The sequence below is a fragment of the Ammospiza caudacuta genome, chromosome 3 (genome assembly GCF_027887145.1).
Source record: "Ammospiza caudacuta isolate bAmmCau1 chromosome 3, bAmmCau1.pri, whole genome shotgun sequence".
Taxonomy (NCBI): domain Eukaryota; kingdom Metazoa; phylum Chordata; class Aves; order Passeriformes; family Passerellidae; genus Ammospiza; species Ammospiza caudacuta.
The window spans coordinates 63,616,993-63,637,904 of NC_080595.1; the positions used below are offsets into that span (position 1 = coordinate 63,616,993).

The following is a 20,912-nucleotide window of genomic DNA, read 5'->3' on the forward strand; positions in this document are numbered from 1 at the left end:
GCTCTGCCCTGTCAATGTGGCACAGAGCCACAGCATGTTGGAGTCTATCCCACCTCAGCCTGCCAGAGCTCCTCAAAGTGCATGCTTGTAATGCATTAGTCTGTTAAGTTTTATTTTCTCATGGTGTGTGGTGGTGGTTAAATTTCAGCTGAGGTGGATCAGTAAGAGCAGGTTGTTCCAAAGGTAAAAGGCCACCCAAGAGCTGCTGAGCAGCTCCACAGGGTTAAACTGAGTGACAATAAGCTGCAATTTGACGTCCTTCAGACAGCAGTTTGAGTGTCCAGAGTGTATTTTTGAGAGAGACTCAGTCTGCTGTGAGCACCTCCAGCTGAAGGAGAAAGGACAGCTGGTCAGAGGCTGGGACATCTGTCCTGCTTTGACCTCACTCAGCACCCCAGCTGCCTACTGGGGACACTTCTGTGACTCCATGAAGATCTTTCTGCAATGATGAGGGCTGAGTTCACAGCAGCACAGGTCACACACAGGACACGCCTGGCAGGAGAAGTTTAAGAACTGAGGTAGCTGCACAGAGAAGTTGTCTTTCTTGGGTAACGTGCACTGTGAGCATGGTGGTGTTATTGCCATTGATGCAAAAGCGGAACAGTCCTTAATGGTTTTGTTTGTTTTCCCCTCAGCTTTCAAGTAAGGACAGGTTAAGCAGTGGTGTTGAGGTGCACATTAGCTTGGTGATTAATTGTCATTTATTAACTTGCACTCGGATCAGAGACACAGGGTGTGTAGAAACTCGGAGTTCTTCCATAAGGCTCTTTACTTTTAAAGGCAAAGTCCATATGGTTAGTATTATCAGAGAATCAAGCATGTCTGGTGTGAAAGGATTTGTGGCTTGGACACACAAGGAGCTTATCTTCAGAGAGAAAGGCATGGCTGTTTTACCTAGGGGCAGCTGACAAGCCTCAGTTGTCCTGAGATAAAATGTAAGGACAAGAAACTTTCATTTTAATACTACATAAACTTGCCAAGTCAGTTAGATAGGAAGGTAGGATTTAATTTACTATGTTTACATTGTGATAAATCCACATTGCTTGGTCTTTGATATGTTTTTTTCTCTAAGAATGAGTAGTATTTATTACTTAACCTCAAACCGTGTCTTCTTTTTTAGAATGAGGAGACAAATTCAGACATATAAGACTCTGAAGCTCTTCCTGAAATACAAAGCAATTATTTTTTAATAAAAGGAAGAATTTTGGTACACATTTTGATACTACGGCAGTAGTTTAGAAAAAAAATTACTGAAAATCATCAATGTCCAGTCTTACCTCTACAAAAAGTAGGGATAACTGTGAAGTTAAATCAGATACTACTCATGTAATCAACTGCTAATCTGAATCAGTTTGTGGCTTTTGATTTGGTATATTTAACTGTAAGGGTGACCTGTAACTTCAATGACATCATTGCAACCTGTGTCCTTTTTTAGCTGAATTCTTTACTAGGTCACTGATCATTTTTGCCAGTGACTTAATGAGGTCAAAATGACACCTAGAAGTTTCAGCTTGTTGGTTTCTTTTTTGTAGCTGCAGCTATATTTAAGGTGAAAGATCCTTTTGGGAGCCTTTGCATTGTACATTTTGCAGGGTGAACCAAAAACCACTAACTTCAAACTGTAAAAATGGTAAGCTTTCAGCCAAAGAGGCAGCAAGATAGAAACAAATAGTTTCTATGTTCTTTATTAAACATTTGGGCTCACCAGTTTACTTCACAAACTGTAACTGCAGTAATTCTACATTGTCCTTTCTAAGCTGTAATTAAGGTCATAGATAAAAGAGTAAGTATTAACAAAAAATAAAAGCAGAATAGCAAAGGGAGACAGTAATTGTACTGTTAGGGTGTAAGAATTTACTCAGGCGGAAATGCACTTTTGAAAATTTCTTTAAGTGATGATTCTGGGAAGACATGTGCCATGAATTTTGTGGACTTGACTGTTGAAGAGTTGAAGGTATATGTAATGAGGATTACTAGAACTTGGATTCATTTTTTCCTTTTTAAGACGGACTCCCGTACTGTTCCAGATGGGGAGATAGAGCAGAAATATTAGATTGAAAATATATTCCAGATACTAAAAGTAATTTTTAGTATCTTGGTTTGCTTGTTGACAGTGGTTTGTTTTGATACTTTGACACAACTCATTGTGCCTTTACACATATTAATACATCCTGTATCTTAAGATGTTACAAAAATTTCTTCTTGATTTACATTTATAGCCGTCGGTCTGGACAGTATACAATGAACCATGACCATTCCAAGAAGATCCCTGATGGAGCATCGTTTGACCGCTCAGGATCCCAGGACTCCTTGGATGAACTGTCTATGGATGACTACTGGAAAGAACTTGAAAACATCCATGAAACCAGAGGAAATAATCACGAGGAACGAGTAGCACTTGTAGTGAAAGAGCCAGATGGTAATGAAATCTGTTCTGTCAATGTTCATCAGTTTGCTGATTTAGGGATTTTTCTTCAAGTCTTATTTCAAGAGATGGCACCTACCTAAGGCAGATCAAAAAAGGAGGTCACTTTCCTGAACATCTGCTTTGAAAATTCTGTTGCTTCTCCAGAAACAGACAGTGCCCTGACAGACAGTTTTATTAGAGACAAGTAAAAGGCTGATTTTTCTTTGAATGGTACTTGCAGAATATCAGAAAGGTGCCTGTGCTTGCAAATCACAACAGCTGAACTATTTGCAGTTTACTGTTGGACTAACTTACCCTTTTACTCTTTGTGTATGTTGTTCGTTATTGTAGCTATTGGGATAGAAACCTCACGCTTTAGAAGACAAGCCAATGATTAACTGATTTAAGTTTAGTGAGTAACTTTCTATGCTTGTAACTATTGTGATTGTTCAGTTGTACTATTTGTGTTTCTCAGAAGCGTGAATTATGGGCCACTCCTTGGGGCATGGTCTTAGAGGTTGGGCATTTTTTTTTCTTATTTTGTTTTTGTGTCTCAGATAAATGAGGAGTAATGTCCTTAATTTAAGTTTTCTCTCAAAAATTATTTTTTAACAATGCAGTAGCTGCCTCTCTCCCATTCTTACAAGACCCACGTTATGTAAATTAAAATGGTGAATTTTGTGTTTTGATATGGACTCCACATGAGTGAGAAGAATAAACTTTCAAAGGGATTTGCTCTTCTGCCTCCCTAAGCACTTTGAAAAGTCACTGCTCTGAGGAGCATAACAACGTGGCCCCTGGGGAAAGCAGCAAGGCTGCCAACCCTTGTGACTGGGGAGCTGTGGGCTTTTCTTATGGAGCCATGGGGCTTTGTCCAGAGCAGCAGAGCCCATTGTTCTGCAGTACACGAACCTCTTCTCTTGCTGCAGCTCACTGGTGTGGCTGTGCCTTTAGGCTCTGCACCCCCAGCCCCACCACTTCCACTGGGTTTATATGGAGCCTTCTTCCTCCTGGTTACTGCAGGTGACTTTGGCATGAAGCCCAAGTGAGTCAGCCCAGCTGAGTTACCATCTCAAGCACATCTTACCGTGCCCACACCTTGCCTAATGTGCAGCCCCTCTCTTGGGCACAAGTACTCCTGAGCCTGTGGGATGCTGCAGCTAGCTGATGGACCTGCCTCAAACTGGCCAGGCAAAGGCAAGGCAGGGGAGAGAGGTTGCTCACAGCTGCTCTGGAGCATGGGTGTAACCCTTTTTTCCAGCCCTGATAGCAAAACCTGAGAGTCTTGTCAGAGGCTCAGGATGTGGCTGCACACCACAGCAAAATTCATACTTAAATTTTGGTGTCTGTTTTCTGGATGCTGTTAATATTAAGGTGCCCGCTTGAACGTGCTCTGGGCACAGTGGTAAAATGCAATCAATAGTGAAGCTGACATGCCAACTTTGGAGTATTTTTAGATATCTGATAAATGGTGAAATAGTGCTTGAAGGTTTGAGAGATCTGTTGGCATTCAGCACAACCTCAGCTGCTACAGACAGAACTTAGTGTTTTATAGAAAATATCATTAGCGTGATACAGATTTCAGAAGCAGAAGTTTTGCCATTGGTGACAATATTTAATAGCTTTCTCTTCTTTCATGTGCAGTGATCTGTCAATAAAGGATACCTTATCAGCTCTAAGACTAAAGCAAAAATTGTTCTGTGGGCTGTCATCAGGCTGGAGACCATGTCATAAGAACTGATGAAAAAATAGCATTAAGGTGACTTGTGTAGGCTGGTTTGTCCTTCATTAAATTGAGCTAGTGGAAGGCTGTAGGATTAATGTATCAAGAAAAGTGGGCAGAACCATGTCAGTAGGAGAGCTAAAAAGATTTAGTATTGAACTAAAAATCAGTGGAGCAGCAATGATCTGGCTTTCAGGCTTCCCCATACACATTTTTATTTAGGTAGATTTATAAAATGGTATATGATTTTAATGGAAGTGCTGTAGATTATTGTAAAGATTGCCACATAGCAATCTGTATTGGATTAACTACTTTAAAGCTTTGATATCATATATTAAGCCTTTTGAGGCTCTTTAGAAACAATAGCTTTTTTCTGAGTCATGACAGTGTAAGTAATTCTTAATTGTGTATCCCCTTGGTACTTTTCTGTGAATTATATTAAGTGTGTTGTGTCATTAAAATCCAATGTGCTTGGCAGTAATAAAAAGCCAACGTTTATGCCTTTTTCTCTTCAAATTGCTCAGAGGGAGAACTGGAAGAAGAATGGCTGAAGGAGGCAGGTTTGTCAAATCTGTTTGGAGAGAGCTCTGGCGACTCCCTGGAAAGCATGGTGTTTTTATCCACGCTGACCCGAACCCAGAAAGCTGCCGTGGAAAAGCGAGTGGAGACCGTTACACAAACCATGAGGAAAAGAAACAAACAGCACCAGATTCCTGATGTCAGAGATATCTTCAGGCTACAGAATGACTCAAAGGGAAAAGTGAGTTCCTGTCGGTTGTTTTGTTTGATTCTGGCAGGGAGAAGAGAGAGACACGTACAGATGGGGGGGAGAGCAGAGTGGCACATGAAAGGGATATTTCCAGAAGATTTGGGTCTAACTTCACTGATTCCCAAGGGAATTTTTCACTAAATTTTCAGGGATGGTGGTTGTCCAGATTCAACATTGCTTTAAGCAATTTTAGTATTTATAAAGAAGTGTGTAATTTGCCTCACCTTAAAGGTGATGAATAAAGGAATCACTCATTTTAATTGGAATTATTTTTCACATGGATGCGAAACTCATCACAACAATCATCCAAAGAGCTACCACAAGCCTACTTTTACCTTTGGGTGATTACCTCTTACTTACAGGTGCTTTTGTTTGTTTGTTTGTTTATTTATAAACAAGGGTGGAAAATGGAGCATTAGCCTAACCTTCTTGGTTTTGGCTAGGTCTTTATGCCTATCAGCTGGGGGTGTAAACCCCATACTAACTGCCAGGGCCTATGTATGTGTTAAACTGTGTATGGGATGCTACTCTGACAGGCCCTGAAGGGTCCCTGTTTCCCATCATGGGATATTGAAGAGAATTCCTTTCCCATATGCAGGAAAAGGGAAGGAGGGAAATGGAGACTATGATTAGAATCCCTTTTCCATGGAGAGGGGTGTGTGTCCTCTCTGCTACCTCAGAGCACTGAGATCTTCAGCCATAAGAATGAGACTTTATGGCATGACTGGGTTACCTGTCCTCAGCTCTGTCCCATGTTCTCACTGCTGATGTTGTCTTTCAGTGCAGTGTTGTGGTGATGGAAAGCATGGTGAATTTTGAGGGCATTTAATTTCCTCCTTCCCTCAGCAGCTTCCTCTCCTTCAGCAACTCTTTCTAAACTCAGTTGAAGTGTAGTGGAGGAAGTGGTGTGTTCTGGAGGCTCAACTTCCCTTTCACTGTTCTGCTTTGCCTGTGGTTGCAAAAGAGATATTAACTCCATAAAAGCTCTCTGAGATCTGATTTGTAATTGACTCTACCTAAAAATTACAAGATCTAATAGCAGAGCAATTTAGGTAAAATATCATGTAGCTTAAAGCAGTATAATTTCTCTTTTTTTTTCTTTTATTTCAGTAAAGCACAAGAAATATTCATGTCCCTGTATGTAAGCTACATACTGTAATGTTTGAAAATCCTATGTCGCAGTGTTCAATAGATTTTTCTTCTCTTAAACTACATGTTTTGATATTGAAGACACCACTGAGAAGAGAAATTATTTTAGGCATTTAAGGTGTATAAAACAAATGGTTGTTTATTAAATACAGAAATACTGGGGGGGAAAACATCCTTCTAAACTTGTCTCCTTGACAGAAACAAATAATACAAGTATAGGTCCTCAAACGTGTACTTCATTCCTTTCTCCAAAGCAAGATCATTGTTCAGACATCATTGCTTGTGGCTATTCACCAAATCTGTCACCAAAAGGCTGTGGGAAGTAGCTTCCACTACCTCCCTAGGTAACTAGTCTCACTGCTTTGTTACTCACCCATCATTAGAAAGCTTTTTATATAACAAAAGAGGACTGAAGCCACCTGCAGCTGTATGAAGTCATTCCAGTTTAATAATAGCCTTTGAAAATCCTGTAGCTTCCCTTCATCTGGAGGAAAGCAGGAGGAAAGGTAAAACAATAGTGTTGATGTTTTGCATCAACACAACAATTGTGTTAATGTTTCTCCTGAATTTCCTGCCCTATTCCCAGAGAGAAGCTAGACTTTTGGTACCCTGACAGCTTCCCATTCTGCTTCTGCTGCTTTGTGAAACAGAGATATTTTTTTGGGCAATCGCGCTAACTTCTTCCTCCTATCAAGATACCTGATTAAAAAAAAAAAAAAAAGAAGAGAAGTGAAAATACAGATTGTGCTAGTAGGATAAGTCTTTAAAACTTGCATTTGTCTTCTCAGTAAGTATGGAGTTACAAATTACTTGAGTAAAATACTATTTGAAATACAGTGTGCTAAACATTAATTGTTAATTTGAATAGCCAAAAAGTAAAAATGGTATCTGGGTAAAAATGTATATGAATCTATGTGTACCCATATATATATGGGCATAGATTTTCTACATGTTCTGAAATACTTTGTCTATCGTTGGTGTCATCCAGTTCACAAAATGTCACATCTTGACACTGGGAAGGGCAGCATTACAGAAAGGAGAGGATGGTTCAAATCCCTTCCTGTTCTTCATCTCTTCAAAGTGTCCTGGTTTTGTTGCTGGAAATCTAAGCTGTAAGCACAGATAATGTCAGGCTGCCCTGCAAAAGGGATGGGATTGCTCTCTAGGGGAGGTAACCATGTAAGCTTTTTCAAGAGAAAGGAATTTGGTCTGAGTCAGTCAAAACATCATCTCCAGATTCCCTTTCCATATCCTTTCTAGTGCAAACTACAGCTTCAGGTCAGACTGCATTTGCTTATTCTTTGCCACTCTGGAAAATAACGTCATTCACCCATGCAGCCTTCTAGGAAGAAGAAGAATTGATTTAATTACTTCTTTTTTTAATTTCCTAGGTTTCAGATCCCCTTAGACTTTGGCAAGGGGTTTTCTTTTGAAACACAGAGATGTGCTTTTGCACGTCCCTGAATTGCAGGAGTGTGTGTTTGTGTTTTAATCCTGCACAGAGTCAAAGGAGTTTCTATACCCATGCACTAGGTTTTTATAGGCATGCATATTTATTGTTCCTTTCTTAGGTCTGTGATGGAAGTGAACCTTCAGCTGTGAGAACAAGTGAAAACAAAAATGAAACACATGATGGAACAAAAGGTAATGTCAAATTGCTCTCTATTTTATTTGTTTTTCTTTTGGTTTGTAGATGTTCAGCTGCACAGGATAGTAAATGGAGCCATATTATAAGTAACTTTTCAGCAAAATAAAATGAATTTATAATGAGAAACCTTTTCTGGACTGAATTGTTGATGTGTAAAATTTTAAGTGTGCCTGTAGGTCATGTCCTTTGAGCCACTGAGAAACCCAGTTTATTGTCAGGGATCAGCTTATGATCAAGCTGTCTGGGAGAAATCTTCTCTTGCAGCTTATGCTCAGGTTGTTTCTGATCCTTAATTTATTGCTTCTGGTCTGTCTCTGCTGTACAGTACAGGAAGTGAAGGTCTATGCATAAACTCATCAGTGCATACAAAAGAATAAAACCGAATTGACTATAAGCAAAAAAAAAAAAAAAAAAGAGAACTGTGTGGACTCAAGCATCAAAAAAACCTATAAGAGCTAGCTATATACCTGTAGCTCAAATTAAAGGAAAAACAGGAATTAAAGAAAAAAGGTTCTTTACCTTTTCAAGTAATATGGAAATGAAATAGTGTTCTATGTGCCTAGGTTGTGTCCAGTGGTGTGTGCTTACAAATGAGAGGTGCAGTACCCATGGAAGACCCTTTCCTCTCACTGTCAGGATAGTGCATCACAGAAGTCCTTAGCTGACTCCGTAGTTTGTATTTTGAGCGTATGATTTCCGATGAAAGACTTCGACAGAGCTTTCTGCTGTTCTTCAGCTCCAGTAGTAAAAGGATGGCTGTCCTGCATCATGATGGGTTTCTTCAAAGTAAGGGTTGCACTGTGTCTATTGTACCACCCTACACACCTCTGTATCAGGTTATTTAAGTTTTAAGATGCATATATTTAAGTTTTAAGCTGGCATCTATTTAAGTTTTAAGATGCTGCACTGTTACTCTGCTTTGTTTATATGTTGGGGTTTTTGCTTCTTCTGGAGGACTGGATAGCACATGGATGCTACACTGAACCCTATACCCACACTAAGCAGGAAGATCAAGTTACCTATTTCAAGTTAGTTAGCTGTAATTAAGCCACCAAATAAAGTTCTGCTTCAGTTCTAGAATACAGACCAGCAGCATTTTGGAAAAATTGCTACTTTAGAATTAGACTTGGAAGACAGCAGTGGACAATACAAAATGTGCATGGCAGTTGAATTGGGAGACATGAATATAAACCAGTCCTGAATAACACTGAATCTGTGTGTTTCCAGAACTGTATATTTCCCTCCTGCCCTCTCAGCAAACCTCACTCTAATAAGAACAGTAAAAAAATTGGGAGGACTGCCAGACTGCTGGTTCAGCACAGGGGAAGGAAGAGATGCCTGGTGCTTGTGTCAATAAACTTCTCTGTAGGATTCAGAGCTGGAAAATTACCAAGCAATTATTACAGAGTTTTTTATCACATCTGGTTCTTTCTTTCCCTGTGGCCCTGATGAACCCTTCAGAAATGGGAAGTTCTGAAAGGCAAGTCCCATATGCTACTCTCCTCAGCACAGATGGTGATGTGGATGGCAAATGCAGCCTGCTGACATCCTGATACTCTCCTGCTCCAGTCACTGTGCTACAGTGGGCTCTGCTCCCAAGGATGGAGCAGGAAGGAAAACTCAGTTCCATCTGCAGTCCAACCATGCAAGTTTGGTGGTGTTAAAAGCATGCATCTGGTTCAGTGCTGTGGTATGATCTGTCCTCCAGAGTAGCCAGTTAGTGTTTTACAAACAGTGAATGAATTTAAGGCAAAAAGTAAACAGTGCCTGATATTTCAGAGGTACTACATATTTATGAAATAAATCCAAGGGCATTATTTAAAATGGAAACCCTCTTTGACACAGAAGTAGTCCCAGTTTTACCTGAAAAAATATGAACATTATCTCAGACATTAAAGACAAAAAGCCTAAATTGAGACATCTTAAAATTGCTATGGTAAAAAACTCTTTTTGGCCATACTCCCAAGGTGATACCTGTTCCTAATGAGATATTTGAATGCTGCATTCCCAAGTGCTTCTGCCAGACTGAAGTTGTTAATTATTTGCCTTTAGAGCATGCCTGGGCTATGTGAACCCGTTCTCATTTCTCCTTTCTTCTCCTTTCTTCTTCTTTCTGTGTCCAACACACCTTGTTTCTTGACTAAATAATATATGCAAACTCACAGAATAATAAGTGCCTTTGTTTCATGTAGGTATGGAGTGTGTCTACAGGAAACAAAAAGAAAATTCGGAATAATGTTCTAAGCTCTCAAAAGGCATTATCATTTTAACAATCCATGACACTCACTAAAGGCCTGCAAAGCTAGGAATACGTTCAATAGATATAAAAGAAAAGAAGTAATTTTCTTTGGAATCCTTTGAAAAGGAGTAAATAACTGTGTTGGTTGAGACCTCTGAAGAAATAAAAAGAAAATAATAAAACATATGAAAAGCTAAATACTTATTAGCTGAAGTAGGGGAGTAGCAAAAGTCAGTTTACTATGACTGCAGTTGTTTTTCTGAACTTAGAATTTGCTACAGGGGAAGAATAATAGATAAAACCTCTGTATAAGGGCAGCTTGAAAGCATAACAATCTACAGAATGGATGAACAAATTGTGTGTACCATGTGTAATACAAGGGTAAAGACCAGTAATGTTTGCTTGGGAAAAAGTCTGTAATCTGATGGTTTTTAATTAAAGAGGTTGGTTTTGCTTTTCATTTTACATGATAAATGAGGATCCTATAGCCAAAGTAAGGTTGTCAGTGAAATGATTACAAGTTTTTTTATTTTCAATTTATAACCATCTATGAACTAACATGTTAGAAAAATGCTTCGTCAGTCAAAGAAAAACATCATTCTACCTCTCCAGTTGTAAATTAAGGTCTGTCAGCTTAGCTTCGTTGGTGTATACTCAAGATGCCCTTGCAAAATTGGGATATAGCACAGTTGATACTTGCAATGTTTCCTTGTTTTATTCTTGAAGAATTCCCATCATTTTATGTAATCGTTAAATAGCTCTGTGAACTAAGGAAGGAGTACAGAACTCATGTAAAATATGGTTTCCACATCCTCATAGACAATATTTGCATTTTTTTGCATCACACTTGCATTTCTCTCATTAAATATAGCATGTGGTTGGCAGGTTGGCAGAGCACCAAGGCTGCTTCCTCTTACAGCTGCTGCCTAGTTCAGGGATGTACTACAATGGGAGCAAGGCTATACAACCAAGAAAAGACTCCCCACAACAGCAGCACTTGCAGATCTTTAAAATGTGCAGAGCACTCCTGAGACATCTGCTTTACATGACACCTTGGTAGGACCAGAGGACTGAAATAGGAGCTACTGCTTTTTGTTTGTTAACATCAGATCCCTCCTAGGCTGGTGGGAAGTATGTAGGTCAGGTATAGGCCACATTAGCATGACAAAAGTTTTGGGGGGGGCAGGAAACTCTTTTCATTCAGTATGGATGCATTGAACAGTTTACATAATATATAGGGATATAGGCAGGGATGCCAAGGAGCAGAGTCAGGGATGAATTTGACCTTGGGTATGTTTGGTTACTGAGGACTCAGATATCTCTTTACCAAAAGGAGCAGCTCTAGTTTCAAGATCAGCTTAATCTTTAGCGTATGCCCTAGGCATTTTGGGGTCTGTGGAAAGTGAGCAGAAGCCACTCTGGAAAAAACAAGTGATGAGTAACACACACAACTGGCAGAATACGAATATGTTCTGTTATGCTTCTCGCAACATTGGTTGGTTGTAAGTAGAGTCAAAGTATTAACTCAAATCCACCTTTTCTCCCTGAAAGTGTCTCAGTTCAGGTAAGTTCTTTGACGTGGGAGTGGTTGTGTAAAGCACTGTGCCTTACCAGAAAGTGGCTGTGGTGGCTTCAGCCATTTGCCTGTCAGGTCCCCTGAGTCTCGCCCTGGCTGACTGAGGTTATTTTCAGGACTTGATCTAAATAATGTAGGCAATAGTTTGGTGTTTTTAAATAAGATGCAAATATAATTTAGAAAAATAGCGAATTGCTGTAATTTTTTTTTAACTTCCTGCTTCATATGTTGTTTGAATTGTGTGCTTGCAGCTCAGTTCTTTTACAGACCACTGATACCATCAGTGTATTTCTTCCCTGACTCCTCTTAATCAGCCTCTCTGCAGGCTTTTCCCTTCTTCAGAATTAGCTTTTGCTGTACCTGTAACTGTTTTCTGGGAACCTTTTTCTGTCTTGGCTTAGGGTAGTTACTCTTGGCCATACAAAAATTTCCCACAGCGGTGTAAAAAAATTAGTTTATTACGTTGCACAACGTTCTTACACCAAAACATATGCATTGTTCGTGGTTCTCCTTCACAACTCATGCCCATTTCCATCCACTTTTCTTCCACTTGTGGTGCATTAGCTTTGAACAGGCTGCAGTCTCGTGTGAGTAGGAGCCAGTGGCTGAATCATGGTCCCAGGTCTAGGGAAGTGATTCTTCCTCTGTACTCAGCACTGGAGAGGCTGCACATCAGTTTCTGTGTCCAGTTCTGAACCCCTTGATTCAGGAAGAACACTGAGGGGCTGGAGCATGGCCAGAGGAAGGTAACAGAGCTGGTGAAGGGTCTGGAGCGCAAGGAGAGGCTGAGGGAGCTGGGGGTGTTTAGCCTGGAGAAAAGCAGGCTCAGGGGAATCTTACCTCTCTACAACTGCCTGACAGAGAGCTGTAGCCTGGTTCGGGTTGGTCTTTTCTCCCAGGCAGCAACAGGACAAAAGGACAAGCCTCAAGCTGTGCTAGGAGAAATTTAGGTTGGACATTAGGGAGAAGTTCTTCACAAAAGGCTGATTAGATATTGGAGTGGACTGCTCAGGGAGGTTGTGGTGTGGAGTCCCTGGAGGTGTTTAAGGAAAGACTGGATGCACCGCTTAGTGCCATGATACAGTTGACATGAGGGTGTTTGGTCATAGATTGGACTCCGTGATTGCAAAGGTCTTTTTAAACCTTATTTATCCTGTGACTTTACTCAGAGAACGATGGTGGAGAGACTGAAAGCTTTCTTAGACTTCTATGCTTTTTATTAAATGCTGTTTTTTTACTGTATAATTTTCTTCTTGCTTCTTTCACAATATGTTTTAACTTCAGACCAAAAGCAGTGGTTGCTTTACTGTGAAATTGGGAAGCTTCTTTTTCTAAAGCAGAACAACCTCTCCCTTTTTTGATTCTTCATTCCTTTAACAAAAAATGTTTAAAATTTGTCTAGCGTTTGATTCCTCTAAGGAACAAAGACAAGTAAGGCTATTGTTGTGTACTTAGTCCTTCCCTGTATCATGGAAACATGTCCAAACTGTTTTGAGGAATCTAGACTCTTAAGATTGAGGTGAGAACAGGAATAATGGAACAAAGATGATCTGTGTACTCTCTGTTATTCTCAGATGTTAATGCTTTGGGTCATGGATGACAAATTCTCTATTGCTTTTGAAATTTTAACAGCAGAAACATTTGCTGATTTGTTTTCAGGGTGTTGCAGTCTTTGAGGCTAGAAAGTGTTTCATGGCAAGAAACTTCTGATGCCAAAGCTCTTTGGCTTTGCTAGATTGTAGGAGTCTGCGGTTTGTTTGAGGTGGATTCCTCTATCTTTTCATAACAGATAAATAGGAGAGAAAACCCCATGCCTTGGCAAAATCATTGAAGAAAACCTACAAAAGTTGTACCCTTGTCAATAGCTAAATTTTCAACTGGCATAAAAAATACAGGAACAGTGACTTTGCATTCAGAATGTCCATTGCTCGTACAGCATTAATTTCTGCTTGGTTTAAAACTTACTCTCATGCACTGAATGGTGCTCAATTGTGCTGCTGTTGATTTTTAGCTTTTTTTTTTTATAGTGTTTTCAGGTCCAAATTTCAGTCTTGGAACAGATGAGCCGAAGAGCCTGCTTGAAGACATGCCATCTTCAGACACTGACATCAATTTGGAGATATCATTTGCAGAACAGGCAGCTAATCTGAAGGACAGCTCAGTAGGCAAAATGTACAAAGGTGGAGGGGGTGACACTCTTCTCCCGGTAGGTTTTCTTATTTATTCCTCTTTATTTTTAGCTAGAGGTACTGAATAGGTGATATTTATCTGTGATTAAGTGAATTAGATTTAGATTAATGTTGTCAAATTTAGCTTTGTAGAGATAGAGGTTCTTAAGGTAACTAATTTTTGGGAATAGTATGCTTAATAACATGAAAATGACTACATTTATGCCTGTTTATGTACTTGTGTGTCTGGAAAAATGCACTTTATATGTAAGCAAAAATGAACTTCTAATATTAAGCTGGAATAGGGCTTAGTGGTGGTTGTACCACTCTATCCTTGCTTCATTTGTTTACATCCCCTTTTACTGTTACCTGAGGTGAGATGCTTTACCTCTAATAAAAAGCTCTGCTGTAATATGAAAAGGGTTGGTGGATGCCTGTAGAAACCTTATGCAGTTGTCTGATGCGGGTAGGTGAGGGATGAGAATGAAGAACAGAACTGTCTGTAGAAGTTAAAGGTCTGAAGTCAAATGGCAGGAAAATAAAGATTAATTTTAACTCAGTTTTTCTTTCCAACTCCTAATAAAAAAAGGCTTTTTCGGAATGAATCCATATAAAATCAAAAGAAAATCCTCCAAGGGATTTTGTTGTCGATTCTCAGAAATCTCTTTTCAGATCTCTCTCTACCTACCAGTTCATGAACATGTAACATGTACATATAACCTGTAAACTAATGACTGGTGTGAAAACTGTCTTAGTGGTTTTTTCTTTTTTCCCTAACACTGTATGCAAACATGTCTGAGTAAACACAATTTCTGAAATAATGTTTCCCAGTTCTTCAAACACTTAATTTAGATAAGGACTTCTGCAGTTCTTCAAGTAGTAATTACCCCATGTATCCTAATTTAAACATTATAAACCAGGCACTAATGGATATTTAGAGATGGATTCTAAAGTATTCGAGTCATGTTTCTCTAATGCAGCCTATAACAAGGAGATAAAAGCTATGTTCTAACTTCTGTATATATGCATAATACATACATTAGCTCTACTTCTGGCCAGGCTTGTGAAGGATTGCTTAAAGACATGGCTAAGGAATTTCTTCTTCAGTTACAAAAGGAGCTGTAAAATTATAGGAAAAGGAAGGGAGTTACCTATTTAAATCTACAATATATTGGTTGCTCCTCATCATTGGCTGCTATTTTTAAGCAGACATGTTTGTGCAAGTCAGTGAAAGCTCAAGGTGGGGAACTGGCTACTCATCTACATTTTGTAAATTATGTTTTGTTTTGGTATGTGCCCTTGTAGTCATGTACCATAACTAGCAATTCAGCTCTGCTATTGCTGGGTTTGCACAGGGTAAGAAAATAATTCATGAGTATATGTCTTTCCAAGTGGAAGAAAGTCTTGTCAAGCTTCCTGCTCTGAGTCATGCATACTTAGAAGCCTGCTGGTGAGAGATGGAGTTAGAAATTTCAGTGAGCTGGGAAGTCCCTCACCCTTTCAACTCGATTCCTTATATTGCTCTCTGACTGCAGTATCTAGTATCTCTGAGTATCTCATGCAGTAGAAAGGAGCCATGATCAAGTATTCCTGTTTTCTAAGAAGATAACTCCTTTATTATTATTTATATGGCAGCCAAATGTTTTGGTTTGTGTGCACAAATGCAGAAGGATTTCTATCCTATTGCATAGGATTGATTGTTCATGGACAGCCATTTCCACCACTGTAAACTGGAAAAAGGTGCAGAAGGTGGAGAGGGAGTGTGTGGTTGCAAGCAGGAAAAATGACAAATCCAGACTCTTCTTGGTGGTGCCAAGTAAAAGAATATCAGTTAATGGACACAAGTGACTAATGGTGAAATTTTTTTTTGCATGGTAAAGAACGTCCCCATGAGAGCATGCCACACTGAAATAGGTTCCCACAGGGGTTATTGGAAATTTTCAAAGTTCATTTGAACAACAACAAGAAGCAATCCAGTCAAACTTTGAATTTAGCCTTGCTTTGAATAGCAATTGAATTAGATGACCTCCAGAAGTCACTGGGAACCTAAATCTTCCTATCATTTTAAGATCATCTGCTTTTTAACCTATTTGTGGGATTCTCCTTTGATTTAGTCAGTAACAGCAGGCTTCATGATGAAAGGTTGTACCCTGAAGGAAGTACAGCCTTTGAGCTAAGTAATTTGTCATGACTTGGATTATTTATCATGCTGCAATTCTCTGCTTTTAGAATTTCAGACTGCCGAAGGACAAAACAGGTACCACAAAGATCGGTGACCTAGCCCCTCAGGACATGAAGAAAGTCTATTCTTTAGCACTGATTGAATTAACTGCTCTCTATGACATACTTGGGACAGAATTCAAACAGCAAAAAGCTGTAAAAATCAAAACCAAAGGTAAGTTGGAGTTTTGTATTCTGCACCAATTGCATCTGTTTAATGCAATGAAACAAATGCACCAGTTTATTTATGATCTTCCAGCAGAAAATTTTTATATAATACATAGGCAGTAACATAGGCCCTGAGCAATATTTAATTTTTCACCTTAACTCAAGGCAAGCTTTAAACAAGTTCACTGACATAAGTGAAAAATTCCAGCTCTTTGACTAAAATTAAAACTCAAAACAGTCATGGAGCAGATAATCTAAGGAGTGAAGGGTAGCTATCTTAGTAGTATGCCATGCAGCAAGAATTGCTGCGCAGAAGTTTCTATGTGCTGATTTGTTCCCAAAGAGCATAAGCATGTGGTCTTTGTGGGTATTCTTTTCCTGATTTCCTGAAGGTAGGCACTACTCTACTTTCAAAATTGGACTCAGTGGTTCTCAAAGGTCTTTTTCAGCCTTTGCAATTCTGTAATTCAGGTGAGTCTATCTGACTTGTGCCTTTGTTGCTGTAGGTGGGAGGTGCTGGGAGCCTTTGTCACCTGTTTCCTGTTCTGTCTGGCACAAACGTTCCTGTGTCATCTAAGCCTTGCCCATCCAGTGTTTACTTAGGCTCTAATACAGTTGTTATGATGAATAACAGCATATAAAGTGGAAGATTTAAACTGTTGCAGAGGAGGCAGAGACAGCTGCACCAAGTCGCTTTCCTCTGCAAGCCATTGGAGCATATGTGTAATCACAGTGCTTTCCTTGGGAGTATAGAAAGCATGGAAACCAATTTCTTGATGCTAGAGATTTTCAGTGCTTTGTTTGGTTTTTGTATTTTTGGCTTTTGCCAAATGCTTTACAAGAGCTTGAGATGTGTTACCGGTTAATCACAAGCCTGCTTTGGCCAAAACTCTGTTGTCAAGGTTCGGTGAATGTTGACAGTGCATAGCTCACTTTAAATAATTGAAAGCAACAGAGAGCATAGAGAGATACACAGCAAGGTACAATAGATTCTTCAGAATATGTTCTTCACTTTACAGTAGTAGTAAACAGCTTTTTTAATGCAAAAGGCACACACAGAAACATGAACAAGACCTTGATCGCTTGAATGCATTTTCTTCTTGCAGAAGTACTTGTGCTGTCACTAATAAACACAGACAAAGCACTTTCTTATCTTGTATTTTGGGTCTTACTTATAACTGTTTCTTCTTACAAAGTTAATTGTTAATTGAATTTCACTCTCAACATTATTATCTGAATGGCAGGCATTCATAAAATGTTGAATTGATTAAAAACTTCTTTAAAAGGTAAAAAAGAGAGGCCAGATTCATGGCAATGTGTAGGAAATGGACAATGACATCAGCTTTTCTGCCAAGCTAATGTGCTTTTGCAATGTGCTGCCTTCAGTGCCTTTTTGGTCTGTCTGACCCTTACCTCTTCACCCCTTAAGTGTTTGGCCAATTGATTCATACAGCGGTGGGTCTAATAATTTTCTCCTTTGTGCTTGAGTATGTAAAGATGATGAAAACATCGTTCTTGTGGGGAATGCCGTGCTGTGCCCAGCACAGCTTTTTTTATTGACCTCCTGGATTTTGTTTTTTCAACTACATTTCAATGGAAACTTTTATTATTGACAAGAACTTCAAGATAATAAAGCTATGGGGTATGGATATTGCCTGTATGGATGAGTCCCTTGTATTTTATAGGTAGAGTTTTTATGCTGACAGAGATACAAGAACTTCTTGTTTGGCACTGAAATTGATCTTTCTTTGATGTATATCATGTTTTCTCAAGGGCTGACAGTTTTTTTTAGTAAGCGCATCTGTTCTGTGTTCAGTATTGGCATGGCATCATACCAAGCAGCAGATTTTGACTACTTGTATTGTTATATGCTGCTCCAGAAAACTTGCACATACAGCAATTATCAGTACTTCTTGCAGAGAAGTTCTGTCTCAGCAACTTTGGGTTAGTCATTATTAGCATAGCTCTCTTTAAATGGTTATTCACTTCTGTTCAACTGGACCATAACACATAAGTCCCATTTACATAAAGACTAGGGTTAGTTTGTCATAAGGGCTAAATTAACTGCAACTGAATTCCTTTTCAAAAAAATATTAATTGGCCCTATTGTAAAAGTTGTTTTTTAACCAAGAATTAACTGTACTTTTGCTGTTTTTAAAAATGAGCCTTCTGTGAGTTGATTGTCTTGCTGTTCTGCTGGTGCTGTATAATTCAAAAGCACAGGAGTTGAAAAGCTGTTATTTCCAAACCCTCGTAGAGAGGAGTGTTCAGAGCAGCTCTGGGTGATAATTGTGTTTGTCTCATTTTAGTGACCAAGTTCTGGATATGTTGCTCATGCCATTTCCATCTCAGCTATAATAACTTGCATTGAGTGGTGAAGATCTGCATTGCAGGGTCATTATCACATCCATTCTGCAAACCAGAACTATGCAGATGGTTCATTTATGCAGTTTGCTTTACTGTGCTCCAGAATAGGTCGATGGCAATTTGAAGTCAAAACAGAAGGCTCCTGAGGAAGAGGTGATGAATCCTTTTAGCGAGAATGTTTTGTGTAATAACTTGACTGGCAAAGACATTAAAACACTTTAAACAAAAGGTCAATAGCTCTGAACGCATTGAATAGACTTGCTGCTTCAGAAATGTGGGTTTATGCCAGTATCACATGTACTGAAAAAATATGTGGATAATATCTCAGGTTTTTTTGCTTTATGCTTCAGACTCTGGCTTGTTTGGTGTCCCACTGTCGCTTTTACTGGAACAGGATCAGAAGAAGGTCCCAGGAACCAAGATCCCACTGATTTTTCAGAAGGTAAATAGGCATGAAGAAGTTAACTTTTTACATACATGCCAAATGACAAAAACATAACATTTTGTCCTGGATTTATTTGCTTCATGTAGCAGTTTTCAGTATAATACTCTAATCTATCCAAGTTATTGTAACTTTTAATTGCAACTTTACTTACTAATTCAGTAAATGTGATATTTTGCATTGCATCAGACCTATTTTGAAGAAGTAAACTCACAAGGCAGGTGCTTTTCCAGAAGACTTGTTACTTTAGTTAAAAAGGATATTCCTTTGCCCATATCGTGTCATGGTAATGGGGGAGATAATTGGAAAGAAGATGGAGAACCTTGATTTGTTGCCTATGCGTAGCACATCTCATTTCATGAGAAGAAAGTAAGCCACTGTGTGTGGACCTGTCCTAACACCAACAGAAACTCAGTGCTCTATCATCACCATTTCAGTCTGTTTGTAGAGATACTTGTTACTTTTTAAGAAACAGAAATCTCAAAGTGGTTTTGCATCACCATCTGAAAGCTACCACTTTGTCATTCATGCCAAAAATTGCTTTCTCAGGATCATGAAAACATTTCTGGAAAAGATGCTATCTATAAACTGGGAAATCAAATTGCAAACAGTAATTGATCGCTCTGCTATCCAAGCAACATCGAAAATTCTATATAAACATTAATATCTTATAGATGTGATTTGTTTTGCAAGGTGCAGACGTCATTTGGAATACAGTTTTACTTCAAATGAGAATAGGAAAATAAACATTTCCCATTTCTTCTGCTTGTTCTCAGCAGCACGTACTTTCCAAGAACTGGGTATTTATATAAAGTATAAGAGAACAATTTTGTTCATTCTTTTAAATGTATCTTGTTTATCACTGAAATGAAACAAAGCAAGCTAACAGGAAGGCTGCTTAATTAAAAATAAAAATACACCAAGTTTTTATTTCACTGAGGAATTTAAATTAAAAATAAAGACACAATTTTGTCAGGGTTTTGCAACTGGAAAATCTGACAGTAATAGTGATTCATGTGTTGTCATCAGAAGTTTCTGCTGACAGTAAGTCCAGTCTCTGGCCTGCTAATAAAGCCATTCCAGGCAGCCATGATAGAGATGAAGAGGGGATTTCTCACAGGCAGGAGGTTGGTGGTGGCCAAGGGGAGTGAATGTTTGTGAAGGAGTTGTGGCCACCAGTTGTGCCACCAGGCCTTGCCTTCCCCAGAAGTGGTGCTGGTGGCAGGTCACACACTGCCCACAGCATCTTTGTGCCCAGCAGATGTGAGCGGCAGGCACTGATCTGGTGTAAGCTGAGTACAGGGTGAGCTGGATGGGGCCAGTTAGCACTTTTTTTTTTTTAAACCATGGAAAATGCACTTCTAGTGCTGTTCTCTAAATTTGTGGGGTTTTCTGTCCAATCTTTTTTATGGCATTTATCTGTTACATAAATGCAGGTAAACTCCCTTTAATTTCTGTAACTGGAAAAAACTCTGTTGCATAATTTTTCTTACTCAAGCACTGGTGCAGGAAGGCATGTAAAAAAGGCCCTGCCCTAGTTAAACATGGTGGGAACTATTTGTGCTAAAATTATGTCATCAGCTTTTGACGTTTACAGATTTGTTTTAAATACTCTTAATTCCATCCTTTGGTGAATATTTCTAGGCATATTATTTAGAGGAAAAAATATTATATGGGTTTTAAGTACTTTCATGGAATTTTCTGCAAATTTATCCATGTGAAGGATTGCAGACTTTTGAGTCTGTTTGGAGAATGTCAGAATTTGCAAATCTGAGACTTCTTTAAAGCCTAGAAGTTCTTAGTTCTCCTCTTGTAAAGTCCTAGAGTATTCATGAGAATGTTACCTTAATTATTTTGATTTATTTTGATTTGGAGACATTTTAACCAGGATAGTTATTGGGATATAATTTTGAAACCACAGTAATTTTTGAAAATAATTCTTCAGTCTTCAGAGGAGGCTTGGGTAAAAACCATACAGGCTTCTTTTTTAATAAAAGAAACAAACTCCTCTTTAACAGGACTCATTAAAAAGGATA

The 20,912-nt window shown here is 38.9% G+C and overlaps 1 protein-coding gene across 1 annotated transcript in view; it reads left to right on the plus strand.

Moving 5' to 3' along the window:
• Positions 1–20,912, plus strand: part of ARHGAP18 (Rho GTPase activating protein 18) — a 68,546-nt gene that overhangs the window by 27,315 nt on the left and 20,319 nt on the right. Inside the window, exons 2-7 of the mRNA XM_058801323.1 lie at positions 2,220–2,419; positions 4,655–4,890; positions 7,620–7,692; positions 13,539–13,717; positions 15,909–16,074; positions 18,785–18,876. Coding sequence (XP_058657306.1) covers positions 2,220–2,419; positions 4,655–4,890; positions 7,620–7,692; positions 13,539–13,717; positions 15,909–16,074; positions 18,785–18,876 — 946 coding nt within the window. The remainder of the gene's footprint in view (positions 1–2,219; positions 2,420–4,654; positions 4,891–7,619; positions 7,693–13,538; positions 13,718–15,908; positions 16,075–18,784; positions 18,877–20,912) is intronic.